Source organism: Astyanax mexicanus, chromosome 2, assembly GCF_023375975.1.
Source record: "Astyanax mexicanus isolate ESR-SI-001 chromosome 2, AstMex3_surface, whole genome shotgun sequence".
In the NCBI taxonomy this organism is placed as follows: Eukaryota; Metazoa; Chordata; class Actinopteri; order Characiformes; family Acestrorhamphidae; genus Astyanax; species Astyanax mexicanus.
The window spans coordinates 25655809-25680210 of NC_064409.1; the positions used below are offsets into that span (position 1 = coordinate 25655809).

Consider the following 24402-nt stretch of genomic DNA (forward strand, 5'->3'; position numbering starts at 1 on the left):
CAGTGTATTCATTTTATTTTTGTTATTTTGAGTACAATTGAGTACAAGCTCTGATAAAAGTCTATAAATCTGTACACTGCAGTTGCAGTAAGTCAAAGATAGGTGGTGCAGTGTTGTTGTGCATTGAGAATAATATTTCTGCTCAGCAAGTGCTGATTGTTTTTATTTTGCTTTTATTTCATATTTGCTTTTATTTCATATACATTTTTATATTTCATAAAAATCAGAATAAAATACCCGAAAAACTTATTTTGTCATTTGGTGTGCGTCCTTTCCCCAGTGACATAATGCCTAATGTTTCCACACTTTTCCCACTTTATTAGGAACACCCACGCATTGCTCTGGTTGCTGTGTGTGTGTTTTTTTTTGATGGAACTATCAGTGCAAATGATCAGATGTTTGCACCTCCTTGAGAATCTCTTCCTGGATAAGATGAGCAGTAATTGTCTCCTCGACCCTCGCTGAGAGTATTTAGCGGCGTCTGAGAGCGACGCTTCTCTCCACAACAACAGATCAATGTGCAGACGGGCGAGCGAGGCTGCATCACTTTACTCACTTTAGCCCGGCTGCTCTTTACCCGCTTTAGCCATTACTGCCGGCCAGCAGCTGCTGCCCACCACGTCCAGCCAGACTGAGTGAATACCCCGCGGCCTGGACTCAGACACGGCGGCCCCACACCACGATTGATCCAGGTATTATAATCTGCTGCCGGCCAATCACACGTACTCTATCTGATCATTAGAAACTATTGATCCCGGACAATAACGGCCTTCACATCTCCACAATCTATAAGATTGTGACTGTAGTCCAAACACCTCACATTTACACTCTGACATCTCACACACACACACACAGCCATAGAGTCAGTCGTATTAATGATCTGCATGTTCTAGACTGATCCATGACTGATTTAACATAGCAAAACTTTTACACAACCAGAATATCAGCACCTATATATTCACATCTACTTGGTTAAATACAACAAAGATTGGATCAGCTGATACATGGTCTCAGTCTTGGTAAGAAACACTTTTTTTGGACACATTTGTCAGTGTTGTGCCAAAATCCCACTCCCCTTGGTGCCAAACAGCATTATGGGTAAAACAGATTACGCTGGTGATTCTGTATCTACTGTAACTGTAGACTAAACTTTATTTTCAAATAGAAATAAAAGGAATCTGAGGGGAATCTGTTGTACTCATTCTGCTGCAGGACCCACCTGTACTCATAGGGAAATTTGACAAGATTCTACAAACCAATCAGTTCTGAGTATAGGGAGACTCCACCCACATAAGTGATGATGACAGGATGACATAAAAACTCTTTAAGTGTGTTCAGTCACTAAACTGCAGTGTGAAACTGAACAAAAATATCCAGATTAAATACAGTACAAAATACAATGTAACAAACACACAAAACGGGTGGTTAGACTCTGTTTATAACTTTCTGACATGAAAATCTAAGGAATGGTCTTTATTAATAAGTTTTTTCTTTTTAAGTAAAAGTAGTTTGTATTTTTAGTACACATTGCATTGAGCTTTACAGTGTAATAAAGTGGTCAGGGTATTAGGTAGGTGGTGTGAACAAGTGTTTTTCTTATTTTTTGTCCATAGACTGTGTATAGCTGGACAGAGCATCAGCTCTCAAAAGTGAAGCCACCACAGGTCGGGCACCCCCTGCTGTTCGGCTGCAGAAAGCTGTGTAACCCCACCCATCCCCATAGGTTTAAATGGAAAAACAGACAACTTTCAATCACGTTTTTTCCAATATACTGTAATTCTACCTCCTGTATTTAAATGCAACAGCTAGTGTACCTTCTGCTTATATTATAAATTTTTACATCCCTACAGAATTCGTTTTTAAAACGTTATTCAGCTCTATTCCAAAAAGGTGTGGTTATTATAAAAGGGCCGGGGTGGGACTGTGACTGTATGGGTGGGATCATAGACTGTGAGAGCTCCGTGGAGCAGCCCTCGGGGCGGGGTTATTTAAATGAGTAGGCTGTCTTTCTCCCTCCTCTGGTCTCAACTGCGCAGACTCGGGTATCAGGATCGCCAACATGGAGGAAGAGTTTGGCTTAATTTTCTTTGAATGAATGGGAACAGAGACACAGCGTCCATCTTTTTTACAGTCCCTGGTTTTGACCCTTTGTGAAAAGGTGATTGCCCTCTAAACCTAATAGCTGGTCAGGCCACCCTTAGCAGCATCAACTGCAACCAAGCGTTTGCAGTAACTTGCAATGAGTCTTTTACAGTGATGTGGAGGAATTTTGGCTCCACTCATCTTTGCCGAATTGCAAGTGTGTAACAGTGTGTGTAACAGCATGTGAACCTGAGTGTGTTACAGTGAGTTTGACAGTGTGTAACAGTGTGTGTAACAGCATGTGAACCTGAGTGTGTTACAGTGAGTTTGACAGTGTGTAACAGTGTGTGTAACAGCATGTGAACCAGAGTTTGTAACAGTGTGTGTAACAGTGTGTGAACCTGAGTGTGTTACAGTGAGTGTAACAGTGTGTGTAACAGTGTGTGTAACAGTGTGTGTAACAGTGTGTGAACCTGAGTGTGTTACAGTGTTTGTAACAGTGAGTGTAACAGTGTGTGTAACAGTGTGTGTAACAGTGTGTGTAACAGTGTGTGTAACAGTGTGTGAACCTGAGTGTGTTACAGTGAGTGTAACAGTGAGTGTAACAGTGTGTGTAACAGTGTGTGTAACAGTGTGTGAACCTGAGTGTGTTACAGTGTTTGTAACAGTGAGCGTAGCAGCGTGTGAACCTGAGTGTGTTACAGTGTTTGTAACAGTGAGTGTAGCAGTGTGTGTAGCAGCGTGTGAACCTGAGTGTGTTACAGTGAGTGTAACAGTGTGTGAACCTGAGTGTGTTACAGTGTGTGTAACAGTGTGTGAACCTGAGTGTGTTACAGTGTTTGTAACAGTGAGTGTAACAGTGTATGAACCTGAGTGTGTGACAGTGTTTGTAACAGTGAGTGTAACAGTGTGTGAACCTGAGTGTGTTACAGTGTTTGTAACAGAGTGTGAACCTGAGTGTGTTACAGTGTGTGTAACAGAGTGTGAAACTAAGTGTGTTACAGTGAGTGTAACAGTGATTGTTACAGCGTGTGTAACAGTGAGTGTAACAGTGAGTGTTACAATGAGTGTAACAGCGTGTGTAACAGTGTGTGTAACAGTGTGTGTAACAGTGTGTGCAACAGCATGTGTAACAGCATAGGTAACACCGTGTGTAACATTGTGTGTAACAGTGAGTGTAACAGTGAGTGTAACAGCGTGTGTAACAGCGTGTGTAACAGCGTGTGTAACAGTGTGTGTAACAGTGTGTGTAACAGTGAGTGTAACAGTGAGTGTAACAGTGAGCGTAACAGTGTGTGTAACAGTGAATGTAACAGTGAGTGTAACAGCGTGTGTAACAGCGTGTGTAACAGCGTGTGTAACAGCATGTGTGACAGTGTGTGTAACAGCATGTGTGACAGTGTGTGTAACAGTGAGTGTAACAGTGAGTGTAACAGTGAGCGTAACAGTGTGTGTAACAGTGAATGTAACAGTGAGTGTAACAGCGTGTGTAACAGCGTGTGTAACAGCGTGTGTAACAGCATGTGTGACAGTGTGTGTAACAGTGAGTGTAACAGTGTGTGTAACAGCGTGTGTTATAGTGTGTAACAGTGAATGTAACAGTGAGTGTAACAGTGAGCGTAACAGTGTGTGTAACAGTGAATGTAACAGTGAGTGTAACAGCGTGTGTAACAGCGTGTGTAACAGCATGTGTGACAGTGTGTGTAACAGTGAGTGTAACAGTGTGTGTAACAGCGTGTGTTATAGTGTGTAACAGTGAATGTAACAGTGAGTGTAACAGCGTGTGTAACAGCGTGTGTAACAGCGTGTGTAACAGTGTGTGTAACAGCGTGTGTAACAGCATGTGTGACAGTGTGTGTAACAGTGAGTGTAACAGTGAGTGTAACAGTGAGCGTAACAGAGTGTGTAATAATGTGTAACAGTTTTGAGGCAGTTTGATTGGTTTTATCATTCTGATAGTGTGGGCTAGTTCGGGAGGGATTAATGCAGATCAGGTGTAAGTGTGAGTGTGGTGAAATGGGTGGAGAGGTGTGAGAGGAGTGTGACTGTGGTGTGAGTGTTGGTTATTGGATGGTAATGACGCGGTACACGGCATCAGTGTGTTTGTCTGCTGGATAGACTAATTGAATGTCAGTCAGGTTGACGAGGAGCTGCTGCAGGAAGGCCAAACTCCAATCTCTCACCGTTATTATTACACCAGCGCAGCAATCCTGCGCTTTAATATCTGTGTTCAAATACCTCTCACCACACTGCACTTACACAACAATCAGCAAGAGTGGACAGCACTTACAATCAGCACCGTTTGCTGGAAATATCCTATGATACTGTCAATTTTACACAGACAGGATCTACGAATCAATCCACACTATATGATCAAAATCAAACAATACTTATGCACAATGCAACACCCAGTGTAATGCTTAGTGCAACATCCACTGTAACACCTGGTGCAATACATAGTGAAATGCTAAGTGTAATATACACTACAATGCCCAGAAAAATAAGACTGAGCAAACTAACAAACAAACTGACTACAACCATATACGGCATGAAAAACCCACAAGAACAAACAAAGGAAGACTATAACAAAAGGGCTAAATGTATGCCAAGACAGACAAGGAACACCTGGGGAAGATAACAACAGCACTGAGTAACAGATGAGACACGGATGGAAATTCTAATGACTAGGCGGGGCTTTGGCGGAGACAAAAAAAGAGACAAGACAGAAACAAAACAGAGACATATGCTACAGATGGTTGTAAGTGGTATTAGTGAATATAGTAACTCTGTATTGTAGAGCTTGTGTTCTGTACAGTAAAGTTGTGAGTGGTATTAGTGAATATAGTAACTCTGTATTGTAGAGCTTGTGTTGTGTACAGTAAAGTTGTGAGTGGTATTAGTGAATATAGTAACTCTGTATTGTAGAGCTTGTGTTGTGTACAGTAAAGTTGTGAGTGGTATTAGTGAATATAGTAACTCTGTATTGTAGAGCTTGTGTTGTGTACAGTAAAGTTGTGAGTGGTATTAGTGAATATAGTAACTCTGTATTGTAGAGCTTGTGTTCTGTTCAGTAAAGTTGTGAGTGGTATTAGTGAATATAGTAACTCTGTATTGTAGAGCTTGTGTTCTGTACAGTAAAGTTGTGAGTGGTATTAGTGAATATAGTAACTCTGTATTGTAGAGCTTCTGTTCTGTACAGTAAAGTTGTGAGTGGTATTAGTGAATATAGTAACTCTGTATTGTAGAGCTTGTGTTCTGTACAGTAAAGTTGTGGGTGGTATTAGTGAATATAGTAACTCTGTATTGTAGAGCTTGTGTTCTGTACAGTAAAGTTGTGAGTGGTATTAGTGAATATAGTAACTCTGTATTGTAGAGCTTGTGTTGTGTACAGTAAAGTTGTGAGTGGTATTAGTGAATATAGTAACTCTGTATTGTAGAGCTTGTGTTCTGTACAGTAAAGTTGTGAGTGGTATTAGTGAATATAGTAACTCTGTATTGTAGAGCTTGTGTTCTGTACAGTAAGGTTGTGAGTGGTGTTAGTGAATACAGTAACTCTGTATTGTAGAGCTTGTGTTCTGTACAGTAAAGTTGTGAGTGGTATTAGTGAATATAGTAACTCTGTATTGTAGAGCTTGTGTTCTGTACAGTAAAGTTGTGAGTGGTATTAGTGAATATAGTAACTCTGTATTGTAGAGCTTGTTTCATACCTAAGTGATGGGCATTCTGCAGTTTTGCAAGGTTTCATTGCTCATAGCTGTTCTGGGGTAAAAGTGTATGAATTGGATTTTTTTGCTGATCTATGAGTTTATTTTTCTGCTTTCTCTGCATCCCCCTCTCCTTCACCGCTTGTGGGGGGTAAATGTTCTCTGGGTCCACCGGGTCGGCCTGCCTTCCTCATCCTCACCCTCATCCAGCCTTATGCCTTATACCCACCGCCTTTCACACAGCCACTCTCAGCCAACGACACACTCTAATAGCTTCTATTGTCATCTGGAAATAGAGCCCAGACCACGGGAAATGAACAAATAACCCAGAGAGAGAGAGAAAGAGAGAGAGAGAGAGAGAGAGAGAGAATGAGAAAGGCATACAATATATATGGTCCAGAAAGTCCTATTCTATTGGCAATATTTATGTGTTTATGTATTTTGTGTGTGCATTTTCATATCTTTGTCAGCAAATGGTGCAACTTAATGTAGCTGAATGCATTCATTCTAAGGTCCGTAAATATTTGGACAAATTGCATCTATCTACATATCCATCTTCCTCAAAATATGAAATAAATTTTAAGCCAAGGATTGCTGTCTCCCCCTAGTGAAAAGTGTCTTGTATAACACTCAAAATAGACCCATTTCATCTACTCCAATTCTTTACCTGTTGAAACAGTGTTTCACAAACATTCTTATCGTTCTAAAACATTAAATATGATCATTCTATAACAAAAAAACATCAGCATTCTATACCATAAAACCTCATCATTCTCTACATCAAACATCATCATTCTCCACATTAAACACCTTAATTCTCTAACTTAAAACAACGTAATTCTCCCCAAGAAACACCATTATTCTCTAGATCAAACACCACCATAATTAACATTAAACACCTTCATTCTCTAACTTCAAACACTATCATTTTCCCCATCTAACACCATCCTTCTTTACATCAAACACTATCTTTCTCTGCATCAAACACTATCTTTCTTTGCGTCAAACACCATCATTCTCTCTATCAAACACCATCATTCTGTACATTCAACTGCATCATCCTCTACAACAAACACTATTATCTCCCATTTAAACATCACCTTTTCCAAAGAAACACCATCATTCTCTACACCAAATACCATATTTTTCCAACAAACTCCATCATTCTCTACTTCAAACACCTTCAATCACCCCATCAAACCGTATCATCCTTAATTAAAGACCATCATTCTCTACATCAATCGCCATCATTCTCCTTGGCAAATATTATCTTTCTCAATCAAAGACCATCATTATCTATATCAAACACCATTAATCTCCCATTTAAACATCACCATTCCCAAACACCATCATTCTCTATACGAAATACCATCTTTTTTCACCAAACACCATCATTCTCTATACGAAATACCATCTTTTTTCACCAAACACCATCATTTTCTAAACTAAATACCATCTTTTTTCACCAAACACCATCATTTTCTAAACGAAATACCATCTATTTTCACCAAACTCCATCATTCTCCACATCAAACATTATCATTCTTAATCAAAGACCATCTTTCTCAAAATCAAACTCCATCATTCTCTACATCAAACACCATCATTCTCTACATCAAACACCCTCATTCTCTACATCAAACACCCTCATTCTCTACAGATTTAACAGGCTGTAGAGGAGTAGTAGAAACTCTTGTACTGAACTCCTCTGCGAGACATTTCTGAATGTTGATCGGCACCCCCCGGTGTTAAGCTGTGTAATTAAAGTGGGTGTTTAAGAGCTTTTCGCTCAGAGAACTGACACCCTGTAATTTGCACATACCATAATTTCTCTGAACATCAGACAAAGAGTATTCAGCACTGACAGGAAGTGCTCTGTCTCTGTTAGCTGATGGAGGGGGCGTGGTCACGCTCTCTGGAGAAACTTGTGAAAGAGCTGTAATTTGATTTGGCCTTAAACTTCAGGCTCTGTCAGCAGAAATGAGTGGAATGGATGGAATACAGGTATACAGTACGGGGATGTAAATCTAATCAGCAGCACAGTTATGATTTCTGTTCTGTTTTGGGGGGATGTATTGTTTGGGTCAGTGGAGGTCAGTGGACAGAGCAAAAACTGGTAGGTTGTGATTTTGATTTCAAGTTAAGCAGTTAAAAGTTGATTTTTACTCTTAAAGTGTAATTTTAAATCATTACACAGCATTTTATTTTCCTATTCACTTCTGGCATCATTTATTTGTATAACAGGCTCAACTCTAACTCACCATCAGTGTGCAGTCTTGCCCACCAGAGCTACCTCACCTTGGGTATTCAGTTGCTGTCACGTCTCGCCCACACTCAGCCCTACCTCGATTTACAGTCACAGCACTACACTACCCAGAACGCACCATTCAGTGACTCTCACGGTCATGTGATTCTTTCAGGAAGTTATATCGCCTAGCACCTTGGTAGCCAGGTAGAAAAGACTGCCTAGAATTCAGCTCCAGTGCTGAGTATTGTTTTAGTTCATCCAGCATTGCAACGCGTTTTTCTTTGCCTTTGTTTGATTCCTTGTGTATTACTGTTTGTTTCTTGTACCCCGACTCTCTCTGTGTACCGAACTCTGGACTGCGTATTGCAACACTGGTATATTTTCTCCTGTTGACTCCTGTTCACTAGTATTGACCCTGTTTATTCTGACCACTCTCTGTATTACTCCTTGTGTTATTAAAGCTTTGATTTTACATCTGCGCTTGTCTGAGTTCTGCCCAAACATGACATTTAAAGCTTATATAATAATGATTGTATTTCTGGCCACATTGTTGTAGGCTTTAAGAGCAAGTTACCATTTTCTGGGACACAGTACTGGTATTATACTGAGTAGTATCACTGTGCTAGATTACATTTCCATGCAATGGAGAAATAGACTGGGGGAAGCAAGGACGTTTTTTTCAGTATTACGAGCCAAAAACACAAGCTAACCCTCCCTGAATAAGCAATTGTTATATTGTTGTTATCGACTTATAATGAATTGTTAACCCTTTTTAATTTTGGCTGATCAATTTAGCAAGTTACAGAAACAACTCTGTCAGCTAAAGAAGAAGGCAAGGTGTAAACAAAGAATTGAACTTGATGTTTTGCTTGGTAGAACAGCTTTATGGTGCTTTCATAACTGCCTTGTTTGTTTCAGACCTTCAGAACTAAAGTAACAAGTGTGAAAGCTTCCACAAATCACCAACATTTGGGCCAACCAAAAAAGAAAAGTGGGGATCTCTCTGGATCTGTTGAATTGTGGTCTGGTTTATTTGAGTGAAACACTCTTTTTTGGATGATTTCAGACCAATTACTAGAAGTTGAGTCAGGATATCCCATTTAACAATAGATAAAAAAGAAGATGTGTTATGCCAACATTAACTCAGCACCCTATGGGCAGCAGCCAGTGGGCAATGTTCTCTGGGTGGCATCCTATGGGCCCTGTCTGTGGGTGGCATCCTGTGAGCCCTGTCTGTGGGTGGCATCTTGTCAGTGGCATCCAGTGGAACACTGTCTTGTGGGCAACATCGTGTGGGACTGATTAAAGGCTGAAAGATGAGCAACACAAACTGCAGCAACAGATTCAGAGCTTCTGTCTGTGACTTTACTTTATCTAGAAGGTGGAGCAGCTACAGGTAGGAGTATCTAATAGAGAGGACAGTGAGTGAACAAAAAGTTTAAAAACCTCCAGCATCCACTCTTTCCAACAATCAATCTTTTGCTAATATCTGATTTATTTCACCATTAAGAGTCCTGTCTCAGGGTAGAACCCTTGGACAAATAAGCTGCACTTGTTTATTTGTCTTTTTCTTTTCATCCCTCAACCCTCTCATTCATTCATGACTGTAAAATATGTAAAATTCTGTCAGAACACTACTGTTTTAACACTTTGTAACACACAGTGTCTGGTTTCATTTGTCGTTTATCATGCATCCAAATTATTCACTCACCTGTATGCTTGTACTTATGTGATGTGACAATAAATCTGATTTGATTTAATCTAAATCTTTGATTAAGTATTTTATTAAAAAGTTTTAGGAAATTGTCAATTCAATTTAATTGAATTTAATTCCCGCTGATATTGAATATGTATGCTGTATTAGTAAATCAGAAATACAGTGGGTTCTGATCCGGAGCAGTTTGGCTCGTACTGGATGACCTGATTGTTCTGACAGATATTGTAAGTGATGGATTGATTATGAGAGAAGGGCTCTTGTTGCATCTCTGCTACAGCTATTCTACCCGGTCAAATGCTTTCTTCATGTCTAGCGAAAAAATAACAAGGAATTTCTGTGAAGACTTAGAGCCTTCAGTAGAGAGCCTTGGTTATGATCAAGAGTCTTGATCATAACCAATTCACTTATTTACAATTAATTTATCCAAATGCCTAGATAACACTTAAAAAATAATTAAGAATCTGTAGACAGCAGAAAAATAGGCCTGTAGGTAAAGGGTCTTCTCCTTTTAAAGATTGAAATAAGGGTGGTGTTCAGGCCCCTATGAAGGCTGTTAGTTTTAATAGTGTAGTTAAAATAATTAAGTTTTGGTGGCCCAATTAGATCTCAAACTAATAAATAGAGTTCTGGATAGAGACCATCCAATCCTGGGCATTTACCCTATTTTATAGAGTTTAATGCATCTTTAATTTCCTCAAGCTTAAAGGGAGTATCGAGCAAGGAGCGCTGATCTCTGTATAGATATGGAAGAGCTAACTTATCCAAGAATTGCCGATGAACATCATCTGCTATGAGCTCAGAGCCGTACAGTTGGGAATAAAAAAATTGGTGGGTATAGTACAGATTATACCCTCTGCATCCATGATTGCAGGCACAGGCAACATCATATCAACTAAGAGGGATACAATCTCAACCAAACAACATTATAGAAACCACCAGGAGCACCATATAAACCACATGGTAACATCATAGAAATCACCAAGGTCACCACATAAACTACCTGACAACAACTAACAGGGATACTATCCCAACCACCTATCAACATCATAGCAACCACCAGGGATACCCTCTCAACCACCTGGCAACATCATAGAACCCACCAAGGACACCATATAAACCACCTGGCAACAACTCACAGGGATACCATCTCAGCTAACTAATATTAGAGCAAACACCAGGGACACTGTAGAAACCACCTGGCAGCAAATAACAGGTGTACAATCTCAAATCAACTAACATCATAGCAGCCTCCAGGGACAACATATAAACCACCTGGCAACAACTAACAGAGATACCATCTCAACCACCTATCAACATCATAGCAACCACCAGGGACACCATATCAACCACCTGGCAACAACTAACAGGGATACCATCTCAACCACCTATCAACATAACAGCAACCACCAGGGACACCATAGAAACCACCTGGCAGAAACTCACAGGGATACCATCTCAGCTAACTAATATTAGAGCAAACACCAGGACACCATAGAAACCACCTGGCAGCAAATAACAGGTGTACAATCTTAAACCAACTAACATCATAGCAGCCTCCAGGGACAACATATCAACCACCTGGCCACAACTAACAGGGATACCATCTCAACCACTTAACAATATTATAGTAACTATCAGGGATACCATCACAACTTAGCAATATCATTGCTCTGACCAGGGATACCATATCAAACAGGGATACCATATCAATCACCTGGAAACATAGAATTTAACATTCTAGCAACAACCAATTAACATTTTAGGAACCACATAGCAAACTTGTAGCTACCCCCTAGAAGAAACCTAGCAACACCATAGCAACATATCCTAGCAACAATACCACTTAAATCATGTCACTGTTCTAAAGCAATCTGTATGGAAATATATATGTAATTGGATTTATATCTGATTCATTTTATTCTGTTCTTAATTACGTCACTTGTAATACTCCCACTGTTTAAACTCCGCGTACAATAGGCTAATACTGGATGATCAGAATTTATAGTTGTTTGATTTGTGGTGTTGAGGTGTTGATGATCTCTGGAGTTCAGAAGGAGATCAGAACAGAATACTGAAATAAACATCAATAATATTAAAATATAATAATAAAATTGTTATAGAGAAGAAATTATGTATTTTAAAAATCTAATGCAACTAATAGTTAATAAAGTGTGTGTGTGTGTGTGTGTGTGTGTTTAATGGACAAAATGACAGGAATGTTCAGGAGACACCAAACAGAATTTATTAGGTTTTACAAAGACTACAAAATTCTCCAGATGATTTAAATTGTGGTCTCTTATTATTTACATGATATGTTAATTACAAATGTACAAAATATAAAACATTTACACACAGATGTTCCACCGAGAAACGCAGGACAGGTTAGAACCTCACCAAAAACATTAAACAGTAAAAATAATAAAGGTAAAGTAAAGGTGAGTGTAGCACAGACGCTGTACAGAGACCCGGACAGGCGGGTTCTACAGATGTGCAGGAGTCCAGGAGGAGGTTCCGGAGTTCGGATCAGACCAGATCGTTAGACCGGCGGGTTCTGTGATTTCAGGGCGGACGACAGCTGTGGTCAGCAAACATCGCAACAGTTACAACATTCAGGAGCTGAAGGCCAAAAAAAAGTCTAGAAGTAGCTGGGCCAGTAGAGGGCGTGGTTATGCAGATCTGTGCCTGAGGAGGTGGAGCTGAGAGAGGGCTGCGTCCGAAATCTACCGCCCACTCTAAACACCAGTACTGCCCATATTTACAGGGTTCTCTAACAGGGTTCTGTAGAGTCATGTCATAGAGGAACCATGATTGTTTCCTAATCAAGAACCTGACTTACACTTAAAAAGGGTTCTAGATAGTACTGACATGGTTCTACAGGGTTCATTGAATTAAAACTATAGAGGAACCTTTTTAACATTCTTAAAGAACCTTACACAAGAGTGTTTTCATCATACAGAACCATCTAACATTTAGCAGCATCCAAAAAAAATGTAAGGGTTTCGTGATAGAGGACATGGTTCTGCATAGAACCATAACATATCAGAGCCCCATTGAGTTGTTAAAATGGTTCTTCACTGAGTTAAATTGTTCTTTCCCATGATGAAAACCCTGTTGTACATGATTCTTTAAGGAACCTTTTAAATGTTTCTAGATAGCACCAAAGGAGTTCCACTGTTATGACTTAAAGAACCATTTTCAGTACTATCTAACCCTTAAGAAACTGTTTTTTTAAGGGTTTTTGCCTGAGGAAGTGGAACTGAGAGAAGGGACTGTGTTTCTCATCCACTGCTCACTCTGAACACCAGTACTGCCCAGAAACACTGGATTCTGAGGAGTCCTGCCATAGGGATGCCAAACACTGGTTCTCAAACCAAGAACTGTATAATCTGTCATAAACATTTAGTGTCCAAAAATGTTCTACACTCGAAAAGGCTTCTATATATTACAGACATGGTTCTAAAGGTGTTTTTTTAAGCAAAAATGTAGCAGAGCCTTGTTCCAAGGTTCCTAAAAGAACCTTCCAATATACAGAACCAATTACATAGAACTGTAACTTCTCAAATCACCATTTGGAAGTTTAAATGGCTCTTCACTGGGTTAAATGATTCTTCACCATGTTGGAAAACCTGTTGTACATGGTTCTTCAAAGAAAATTTCAAAGGGTCCTAGATAGCACCAAAAAGGTTCCACTGTCCACGACACAAGTCAATGAAACATTTACAGCATTTTCGATCTTCAGTCAAGGCAGTGAGTCAGTTAAGAACCATGAGAATGCAAAGCACATCTTACTTACCACCTGCACATGTTTTTAAACTAATGGTTCAGGTTCTTAAGAGAACAGTAAAACTCTATGACATGTCTCTAAAGAACCCATGCACTAGATACTTTTGATCCCATGTGTCCTGTAATTAAGTGGGTGTGGTCTGTAGTTTAGCAGATGCCAGGGAAAGTGTCTGTAAACAATATTTTGTTTCCTGTGCAACAACAAACTACAGTTCTGAGCAGAATTTTTCAATTCATTTCAAAATTGTGCATCGGTTCTAAATATATTATCTTTAAGGGTGCGCCTCTTACAGCTTTACACTCTGTCAATTCAGTTTCAATTATTCTACAATAAAACACTTTGTTACCAAAGAAGGATTCTTTAGTTGTTCTTTACCAAAGAGAACCATGACCCTCAAAAACATTTCTTATATTTTAAAATGGTTTCCATAAACAAGAAAACAACACTTTCTTTGGAACTTTACAGAACCTCCAGTGGCATATAGAGAGAGTGGTTCTATAACATAGCACTGTATAGGTTCTACATAGCTGGGGTTCAGCTACTGTTTTGTGTCAGAGAACCCCTTTTAAGTACTATATACTCTATTAATCATATACTATAAAGGGTATCTAGAACCCTCTGTGCTTAGAGTGCAGAAAAATAGTTGGTTCTAGGCGTGTCGTGAGTGGTTCTCGATTTCGGACGCAACTTTCGGCCTGAGGTTGAGTTGGCACTGTTGGAAAAGTCAAAAGGTCACCCATAGCACCTGTTGTGTTCAGTACTGTGCATCGTTAGAACAGCAGTCTAGAACCAAGACTCTGTAACTGTATCTCTGTGTACTGTAAACAAATCTGGAGTATAGAACATTGTACTCAAAAAATGAAAACCACTTCACAGTAAAATGGTAAAATTCAGTTCAGCTTCAGGTTCTGCTGTATTTTTTTGATTTAGATGAACTAAAGTCCACAAGCGAAGAAATGCAGAAATTACACCTTACACTTAAATTCACCTCATTTACATATCATTCTAATATTCATCATATAACTGTTATAACACTGTTAATAAGACTATTTAACATAATCTGGTTTAGAAACTAAACCATCTTATCATTGTTTAATTCAGATTATTTTGTTACATTTTGTGTAACTCTAGAATAATATAGTTAATATTGTTAACAGTATGGAATAATGCTGATTGTTTACTTTAAGAAATTATCATTTTGTTCACTTTGTGAAATAATGCAGATTGTTTCATTCACTTTGAAAAGTAATGCAGATTGTTTAAATAAATTGTGAGAAGTATTTCAGATTGTTTGGAGTACTAATAAAACAATTCAGATCAGCTTGTTTACTTTGAGACAAGTCTGGGACATAGTGCAGATGCTTTAGTTTACATTATGGAATAATGCAGATCAATTTTTTTTCTTCATTACCTAATGCAGATTATTCTCGTCTGAGAAATAATGCAGATAATTGTGTTTACATTACAGAATAATGCAGTTTTTTGTGCTATCAGACAAAACAGATTATATTGGAAATAACACTATAAACAAGTCATCTTTCAAAAGAATGACTTACTGTAAGTAAAACGTCTATAAGGGGTCTTATTTACTCTTACAGCAATAATAAAATACAAATATTTCAATTAAAATCTGTTGTTTAATTCAGCTCAGATCTGAGGTGGTTGGTGTGTGTAAGGTGTAATTGGTGCAGGTTGGGTTGGAGATGAACTTTGGACAGTGAACAACATCTTTATCTTTATAAAATATGTATCTATTTTTTACTCTGTAAAACACTGGAGCTTCACTGGAACTTTACTGCAGTTTCAAATGGAGCTTCACTGCAGCTGCACTGCAGTTTCACTGTGAGGCAAGAAGAACAGGTGAGGAACGTCACTGAGAAACTGTGCAAGACTCATATATTTACAAACAACAAAAAAAAAAGATGGATGCACACATTCATACACGCACACTTACACACACATACTCATACACACACACACACAGACAATAAAAATAAAAAATAAACACAACAGTAACAGGCATGCTAGCCAAGCATCGGGTCAGATTTGTGCTCATCTCAGGTGGGTTCCGTCCAGCTCAGCTGGAGCGTACACTGATATCACATGTTCAGAATTATTCTACATGCAGACCGTCCCGTTACGCTGCGGTTCCACACGCTCGCGGGTCCGGGTAACAAAAATAAAGCAAGTGGACATACGTGGCTTTTATCGGGACACACACTGTTTGATACATCATCGGTTCTCCAGTGGGAAGAACCTGCGCTGGTTCCACCGGTTCCTTCTGCCACAGCTCAGCACGTTTAAGGCAGCAAAAAAGCACCAATAATCAGGCGAGTTCCCAATAACGTCCCCATCCTGCATGTCCTCCGCTGTCTCAGTGTCCACAGCACTGTCCGGCGCTCTGCTGAGGACGCGAACTGCACACCCGTACGGTACCAGAGCCAAACACCACTGTTGTCGCTGTTAATCTAAAGGTTGCCTGTAGAGGGGGCTGCTGTTGGTCTGGCAGTGTACAGGAAGTGTGAGTATGGGTGTTGGTGTGTGTGAGGGTTTCACAGTAGAAATAACACAGGGCGGGGCTTGTGCTTCGTTGGTTTGGTGTGAACGGGTAGTAAACGATGGCGCCACAACAGCACCAGGATGTCCACTGAGGTCACAGTTCAGCACGTCGCCCCCTGTTGTTCAATAGTAAACTATAGACGGGTCGCTTAAAACAGTTTGTTTAACCCCTTAAACCCTACAGAAACAAAAATACCAGGCAGAATGTTGGCTGATGGATGGAGTATCATTCACCACAGTCTGGCTCCAGTTGGTCATTAATAGCATTCTTTTGGCAAAATGAGTGTAGGCAAAGACCAACTGGAGACCAGACTACAGTCCATATTGAGCCACCTTAAGAATCACCTAAAAACAAGGTTTATAAATTGCTTGATATAGCACCAGATCAACCATGTTTAAAAGTCATAGAACCATATTATTGGGATACAGTTTGGGGTCCCCCATGAACCAGCGGTGGTCTCTGTGATCTTCAAACCAATTTCAAAGAACCTAAGGAGTTATCTAGAAAACCACAGGGACAGTGCCTGTGGACAACCTAAAGAACCCTATGGACCATCTGGGGGTTACTGTTGACCACAAGTGAGTACCTATGAATCAATAGGTATTCCTGTGGACCAGCTTACATACCAAAGGGACTGAGCAAAAATGTGGACCATCTGGGTTCTCTGTAGATCACCTAGCAGACCATATGTTCACCTTGAGAACACTATGGACAACCTTGTAGATCACTACGGGTCATATAAGGGAACCATCTGGACCACTTAGTGAACCATATGGACCAACTAGCAAACCCAACGGACCACCTGTGGGTTTGTGTGGCCCCCTCACTGTTCCAGCAGACTTACTAAAGGTTGCTATGGGACCACTTTTGGGTCCCTTTGGATCACCCGAGAATCATGCAGGTTAGGAATGTTGGGTTGGGGTTAAAGCACCAGGATGCCAACTATAATCTATTAGTTCTGCTGAAGTTTCTGAAAGAAGTTGTTAAAGAATTCACACTGGAAATTTGGCACCAAAAGATTGAACATGCCAACTAGCACAAATAGCATTCCTTACTGCTAACAGTGCCGTCAGGCTGAGACTAGAGACGTAGACAGAGTTAACTCTACGCTATTGGATACTTTCAGCGGAACCCGTACGGGAAGATGATGGGTTTAAGGGGTTAAAATGGATAACACTGACCAATCCCAACTAAACCAGAACTTCCAGTTGTTGTTATTGTTCTTGATGTTGTTCATTTTTTATGTAAATAGCAAGTTGCACCAGCGTCCGTCTGTGTGCGACACTTTTCTCTCGGCTCCGCCTCCTCGCCCTCTGGTCTTCCAGCAGGGGGCGCTAGAGCGGACTCACTTCATCCACTCCGGTCCAGCAGCAGTTCTGATCTGCTGCTTCCGATAAACCAATAAGAAGAAGGCTAAGGCCCCGCCTCCTCCGGGGGTAAGTGGGCAGGGCTCAAAGGGCTGACTCGAGGGAGGAGTCGAGCTGGTCGTCATGGTGACTGGTGCTGTCACTGTCGCAGCTCTGAGTGCTGGAGTAGTTTGCGGCTTCCTGTAGCCTCATTAGCATATTCATCTGGAGGCAGGAGAGGGAAAGAAAAAGAGAGAGAGAAAAACATTATTATTATTATACAACACACACAAACAGCAATCAAGCATAACATTATGACCACATTCTTGTTTTTGCACCCATTATCAGATACAGCAGTGCTGCTGGAGTTTTTAAACACTGTGTTTAATAACACTGTCCTCCACTCTATAAGACACTCCTACCTGTAGCTGCTCCACCTTGTAGATAAAGTAAAGTCAGAGACAGAATCTCTGAATCTGTTGCTGCACAGTTTGTATTACATGTTTTACTTCTCCTTCATTAGTGAGCACAGGGCACCAACCCCAGGACACTACCCATAGGATGCTGCCCACAGGATACTGTGGCCCACTGAGGTGTTTAAAATCTTCAGCAGCACTGCTGTATCAGATCCACTAGTACCAGCACAACATACAATAACACCTCATACACCAACACCATGATAATCAGAGTCACTGCAGTGCTGAGAATAATGATCCACCACCCAAATAATAATATATGTTGAAGAACAGAGTAAAAGAAGGAGAATAAAAGTATAAAGAGAAACAGATACAGGACTGCAGTCTGTATTTATATACAGTAACTACAAAGTGCCCTATATGATCAATGGAGCAAAAACAAGGAGGTGGTCATGATGCTATGCTTGATCACACAGCAGCACACAACACTACTGTACTTACACACAGACACACACAGACACACACTGCTGTAACCTCACATTAACATATGTACAATCACCACTAGTATTTGAACAGAGTGCTCATTTGATCACCTTATAATATTTGTGTTTATTTAAAGCGGAGGAGAGACACAAACATATGTGTAATAAATATATATTATAATATAAATGTTTATTAATCATTCATCAATCATAAAGATACTCAATACATTTGCAACGATGTGGCAACCGCATTAACAGTCTCTCAGTATACTCAGTATACTGTCTCAATGGCTCCTCCCAGTGGAGGAAACATTTTACTGCATAATGTTTGCACAAAACTTTTTTTTGAACACAAGGGGGCGTTACTGTTCTATACACTCACTGGCCACTTTATTAGAAACAACTACACTATTTTTTTTTTTTCGTTTATTGTTTTTACTATTATATTATTTTTATGAAAATGTTTTTTTCTGGTTTTGTTTTTGGAAAGGGAAAACTGAATGATTATTCAATGTGATTTAATATGACCAGTTTAATTGATTTTTATACACTACACTGTTGTTTTTTTATTTATCATTTAATGCTTTAATGATTTTTCATTTCATTTAACCCTCCTACACTTCAATTCCAAAACTAACATTTCATATTTTTAATGAAGGCAACTAAGTAAATATAAAACATTTCATACAGTGGTATAAACATGTTTAGGCATGATTTTCCTTTATAAGTTGGGATCAGCAGTTGATATAGCAGAGGAACAAAGTGACATTTAGAAAGTAAATGACGTTTATAGGATTTACAGAAAGTGTGCAATGATTCTTAAACAAAATTAGGGCAGGTGCAGATCCTCCTTTTGAAGAAATAACAGCCTTTAAATATATAGGAAGCTTTCTATGGCTTCCAATGAGAGTCTGGCTTCTGGTTACAGAACATCTCCAGTTCAGTCAGGTCTGATGGTTTCTGAGCATGAACAGCCTGCTTTAAATCACACCACAGATTTTCAATAATATTCAGGTCTGGGGACTGAGATGATCATTCCAAAACATTGTTTTTGTTCCTCTGTATGAATGCTTTAGTAGAAGTAGTGTTTAGGGTCGTTGTCTTGTTAAAGTATCCAGCCCTAGTGCAACCTCAACTTTCTCACTGATTCTTCAACATTGTTCTAAGGAATCTGCTGATATTAACTGGAATCCATACGACCCTCAACTTTATCAAGATTCCCAGTACCTGCACTGATCACACAGCCAACAGCATGATGAAACCGCCACCAAATTTTACTGCCTCTGCTTATCTGAGATTTTTCTTGTTCTGCTACTTTGGTCCTTAACTAGAACTACTGTGCCTGTGGTCTTTCATTTCCTCACTATGTTTCTCACATAAACCAATGATATATAAAGAAAAATCATGAAAATGATCTGAGGTACCCAAACTGTACTTGTTTTACAGTCTTTAGCAGAAATACTGTAGCGAGTGTTTACCAGTGGGTCTCCCTCCGTGTCGCTCTGGGACACCTGTTTGGACGAGGCTCCATCTTTAAAGGAGCTGTAGCCGTCGTACCCCACGTCCTCCGGCCGCAGCTGCAGGAGGGACTGTCCGTCGTGCTGCAGCAGTGCAGCGCTCCAGGGGTACGTATCCATCACCCACTTACAGGGATCCTCCCACGCTGCCCGCTTCCCATACAGCTGCAGCACAAACACACACAGAGTCAGACTTACGATGAATGTCATCATGAAGGACAATAAAGCACTTTTATTCAGTAAATACGTTTTGTTTACTATGATATTACTGGTGGTTTCTATGGTGTTGTTAGCTGGTAGCAGTGGGATCCCATGTGGTTGCTGTGGTATTGCTATCATAAAGGGTCCTACAGTAGTTACTACGGTGTTGCTAGGTGGTTGTTAAGGTGCTGCCAGATGGTTGTGTGTGTGGGTACCTGTAGCCCCTCCCGCACTGCCTCCTGTAAGTACGGCACCAGAGAATAGTTCCACAGATCAGTGAACCAAACTCGACACCCTTCCACCTCCATCGGACACGACAGGAACAACCGCGGACCTGCAGCACACAACATTAACACACACACATTAACACACACCTTAGCACACACTAACACATGCACCTTAGCACAGGGGGAACAACCAGGTACACATATATAATAATGAGCCAGAACATTAAGACCAGATAAAGGTATCAGTAGGTATATGGAGGTTTGGGTTCTCTGTGAACTGTGAATTATGATATTCTCAACAGACTGACATAACAAATTCTTCCGTCCAATCACAGACATTCTCAACAGTGTGATGATAAACACACACAGACATGTTCTATCCCAGGTGGTTGCGTTGGTGTTGATATCATATGGGCCTTGGTTACTAAGGTGTTGGTAGATGGTTGCTATTATGTACCAAACACTTATTACTCTAATTGTGGTGCAAGAATGATGAAGCCTCTTTCGTCTGGACAGAACAGACAGAGGTTCTGCTGCAGCTCATGAACAGAGATGTTTAATGATATTCATGAGGGCAGGGATGTGTCAGAACACACAATGCAGTGCCCCCTGCTGTGTAGGAGGGTACAGAGTCAACATGGCATCAGAACTGGACCTTTGAGTGATAAAATCAGTGGTTTGAGTGATAAAAAGGTGGTTCTGGTCCGATGAGATGGTTTAATGGAACAGTATGGTCGATCTGCACCTCAGAATTTAAACAGAATTTTAATCAGCATCTGCTGAAATGTCTTGGTTGTGATACCACAGGAACCACCTCCTTTAGAGGTCTTGTTTAAGAGGCGGGTGGTTATAATGTTTTAGCACTTTGAAGTGTATGAATGTTTGTGTGTTACCTATGGTAACGTCTGAGGAGCTGTGTGCCTCCAGGAAGCCGTTGAGGTGCTGCCAGGTTTTGGGGATCCAGTCGATGATTTTGATCAGCTCGTTACTGCGAGTGTTCTTATCAATCTCCATCTCAATCAGCTTTCTCCGCAGGAACCGGCCCAGGAACCCACGCACCGGTTCCGTATGATTCGCACACAGAACCCACCTGTACACGCACACACACTTATTATTATTATTATTATTATTATTATTACTAATAAAAGTTCACACTTATAGCAAGGATATTATATAAATAGATACCAAAGTTACAAAAGTAACAATAAATTATAAATTAAATAAAGAATAGGAGAAGTATTAAAAAGCAAACATAGACTTAATAATACAAAAAAATATAAAATATTGGAATAAAGCAATAACACTAATAATAACAATCAGAAATGCAGAAATAAGAAAGATGAGGGTTTTTATTTTGTAGTGTGATTTAATAAAGAGGTGAACAGCAAATAAAGATAAGCCCAGCCCACAGAACACTAACTGACTGTACCTGAAGTTATGATGCAGCTCCAGATTTGGGGAGGAGGACACGCCCTGATTCATCGTCCCAATCACATATGGACTGTACAACACACACACACACACACACACACACACACATACACAAGATTAGACATGATCAATAACCAGAGAAAATTATTTATGAATGTATTCATGTTCACACCAAGCAAATATCTTTATGTTATGTATTTCTACACCATATGATTCTATACAGTAAAGAACAGGTACAAATTACAGGTTCTGTGCTTGCAGTAGTGAAACCCTGTGCCATACGAAACAGAACCTGTTTAAACATAAATAGAAAGATGTACGCATCTAAATGGTTCTTTAGGTTTTTTAGAGGACCACTGTCTGCCAGTCTTTTATTTATGGATTGATGTGTGTTTGATTTTATTAATAAATATCAAATAAAGCTGATACTCTGAGTATGTTTATTGTGTTTCTTCGTTTGATTTTTACCATTTGTGGTATTTGCAGTTGAGGAAGCCGTTAAAGATGTCGCTCAGGGAGCCGATGTGGTGCAGGTTATCCAGAATCACCACCAGGGGGAGCTCCACTTCACTGTGCTCAGAGTTACACTGCTCCGCCAGGGTGGAGAGATACTGCCTTAGGTCCTGCTGTTAATCACAACACACACACACACACACACACACACACACACACAAACACAAAAACTAATATTAGAGAACTAGAGAAATATTATTTTCCCCCATCCCATTTTTTTAAATAGGTGCATAAATAACCATAAATGTAATCTTAATATGAAATAATGATGTATAATATTTAAAGGGTTAGACTCTCTCTCTGTCAGTACCTTGCTGGATTTCTGGTCGACGTTGAAGCAGGCGAGGTTGGCCTCGGTCACCTCTCGGCCGGATTTGGTAATGATGTAATGGGCCAGTTTGGTGGCGAGGTGGGATTTGCCGGTGCCGCTGGGTCCAGACAGGATGATGCGCCGGTGCTCCATCAGCAAGTTCAGGTAGCGCTGCATTATGGGCTTTGGGATCAGCGTGTCGAACACCAGGTCATCTATACTGCTCTCCCTCACGCCTGCACACACACAGCAGCGGGTATACACACGAGTTCATACTCAGTATATGTGATTGTGACTGTATACAGTATAAACTTGTTTAACTCTTTAAGTGATGAGTATTGCTGAGGAGTGAGTGAGTTTTTGTAGGGTGTAATTATTGTTATAGTTGATTTTAATAACCTCACTCTCTCAATAGAGACGTACTAAAGTAGACAGTTTGGCAGTTAGACCCTGTGGAGTAATATCAGGTAATTAGGTCTGTAATTAATCTCAGCAGTAATTAGAAGAGATGTTAATTAACTCTAAAGTGTATGTGTTGTGGGAATCAGAAGACTGATGTGATGGGCGTTAGGAGTTTACAATTTTGTTTTAATTGTTTTATTTAAATTGATCTTCATTTAAATGATCTGACACAGATTCAGATAAACCTGAGAAGGAACTTTAAAATCAGTCTATTATTTCCTGTGTAAACATCATCTATCTGCAAAGCCAGAGAGCAGCTGCAGCTACAGACCAGCAGCTCCAAAACATGCTGTAGGTTTTGTACAAGCATTAGCACAATTAGTACAATTACAGCATTAGTTCTCATGCACTGTAAAACATTTTAAGTTGTTTAAACTCAGCAACATAATTTCCCCTGCTGCCTTAAAAAGCTGAGCTAACTCAACTTGATAACAAACTTTCTAAGTTCTAACAAACTCAAGATGTTTCTATCAACGCATTACTTATTGTTTCAACTTGATGCACTGAGTTAAAACAACTCAAAACAAAGTGTTTAATTTTTCCTTGATCTGTCAAATAAACTAACAATTCATCTTTATTTTAACACACACTTTCAAGTTAATAAAACTTTAATAATATTCACATAACTTATCATTTTAAGTTAACCATGGGTATTCTCAACATATTTAGTATATTATTATTTAACTGCTAATACTGACAGTATAATAATGGAGCAATACAGGAGTAAACTCAGTAAAGTGTGAGCTCTGTAGCTCAAAGCCAGCATACTGTGATCACTAGAAACACAGAACAAAGTTAATGTGCTCTTACAGCTCTACAACACTGAGATCTGCCAGTCAACACGTATATTATAATTACTGCACACCCAGGATAAGGTAGCTTTGGGCAACAGACAACACAAAGATGGTAAGTAAGGAAGAGGCCACACCCAATATGTAAATATATGGTACCAGGAGCCTATAGGAAAGCTGCATGAACCAACACTGTAGAAAGAGCATTGACACAGGTAGTGACTAAAAGTTGGTTGAAATCACATTTTTTCATTGGCTCAACAAAAATGTAAAAGTTTTCAGGTTGAAGTTCTCTGAACTCATTTTATTGAGTTGTACTGGATGGTAAGTTCACTCAACTTAATAATATTAGTTCACCTGACTAAAACACAAAATTACTTTTTGGAGTGTGATATTGGGGGTGGGCTTTAAAATAATATCACGATATTTCATGTTTTTTTTTTAAGATAACGATATTTTTGGCGATATGACAAAACACTGCATTTAAAAATAATTTTGAATTGTATTATTGCACGCAATAATTGATATGGATAGCTGAGATATTAAAAAATATATAAAAAAATAAATAAACAGAAGTATATAATCCAGAATGTCATGATACTAATAATGCA

At 39.6% G+C, this 24402-nt stretch overlaps 2 protein-coding genes across 10 annotated transcripts in view; one reads left to right on the forward strand and one right to left on the reverse strand.

The window, feature by feature from the left end:
* The window catches only part of rps16 (ribosomal protein S16), a 1145183-nt gene that overhangs the window by 687092 nt on the left and 433689 nt on the right, over positions 1-24402 (forward strand). The gene's annotated exons all lie outside the window — the stretch shown is intronic.
* nav3 (neuron navigator 3) overlaps positions 11971-24402 on the reverse strand; it is a 357961-nt gene continuing 345529 nt past the window's right edge. For all 9 annotated transcript variants that reach the window (XM_022671501.2, XM_022671500.2, XM_049473912.1 and 6 more), the window contains 7 exons: positions 22539-22774; positions 22184-22341; positions 21714-21785; positions 21178-21374; positions 20273-20391; positions 19818-20021; positions 11971-17666 (listed from right to left, as the gene is read on the reverse strand). In XM_022671501.2, coding sequence (XP_022527222.2) covers positions 17547-17666; positions 19818-20021; positions 20273-20391; positions 21178-21374; positions 21714-21785; positions 22184-22341; positions 22539-22774 — 1106 coding nt within the window. In that variant the 3' untranslated portion in view covers positions 11971-17546. The remainder of the gene's footprint in view (positions 17667-19817; positions 20022-20272; positions 20392-21177; positions 21375-21713; positions 21786-22183; positions 22342-22538; positions 22775-24402) is intronic.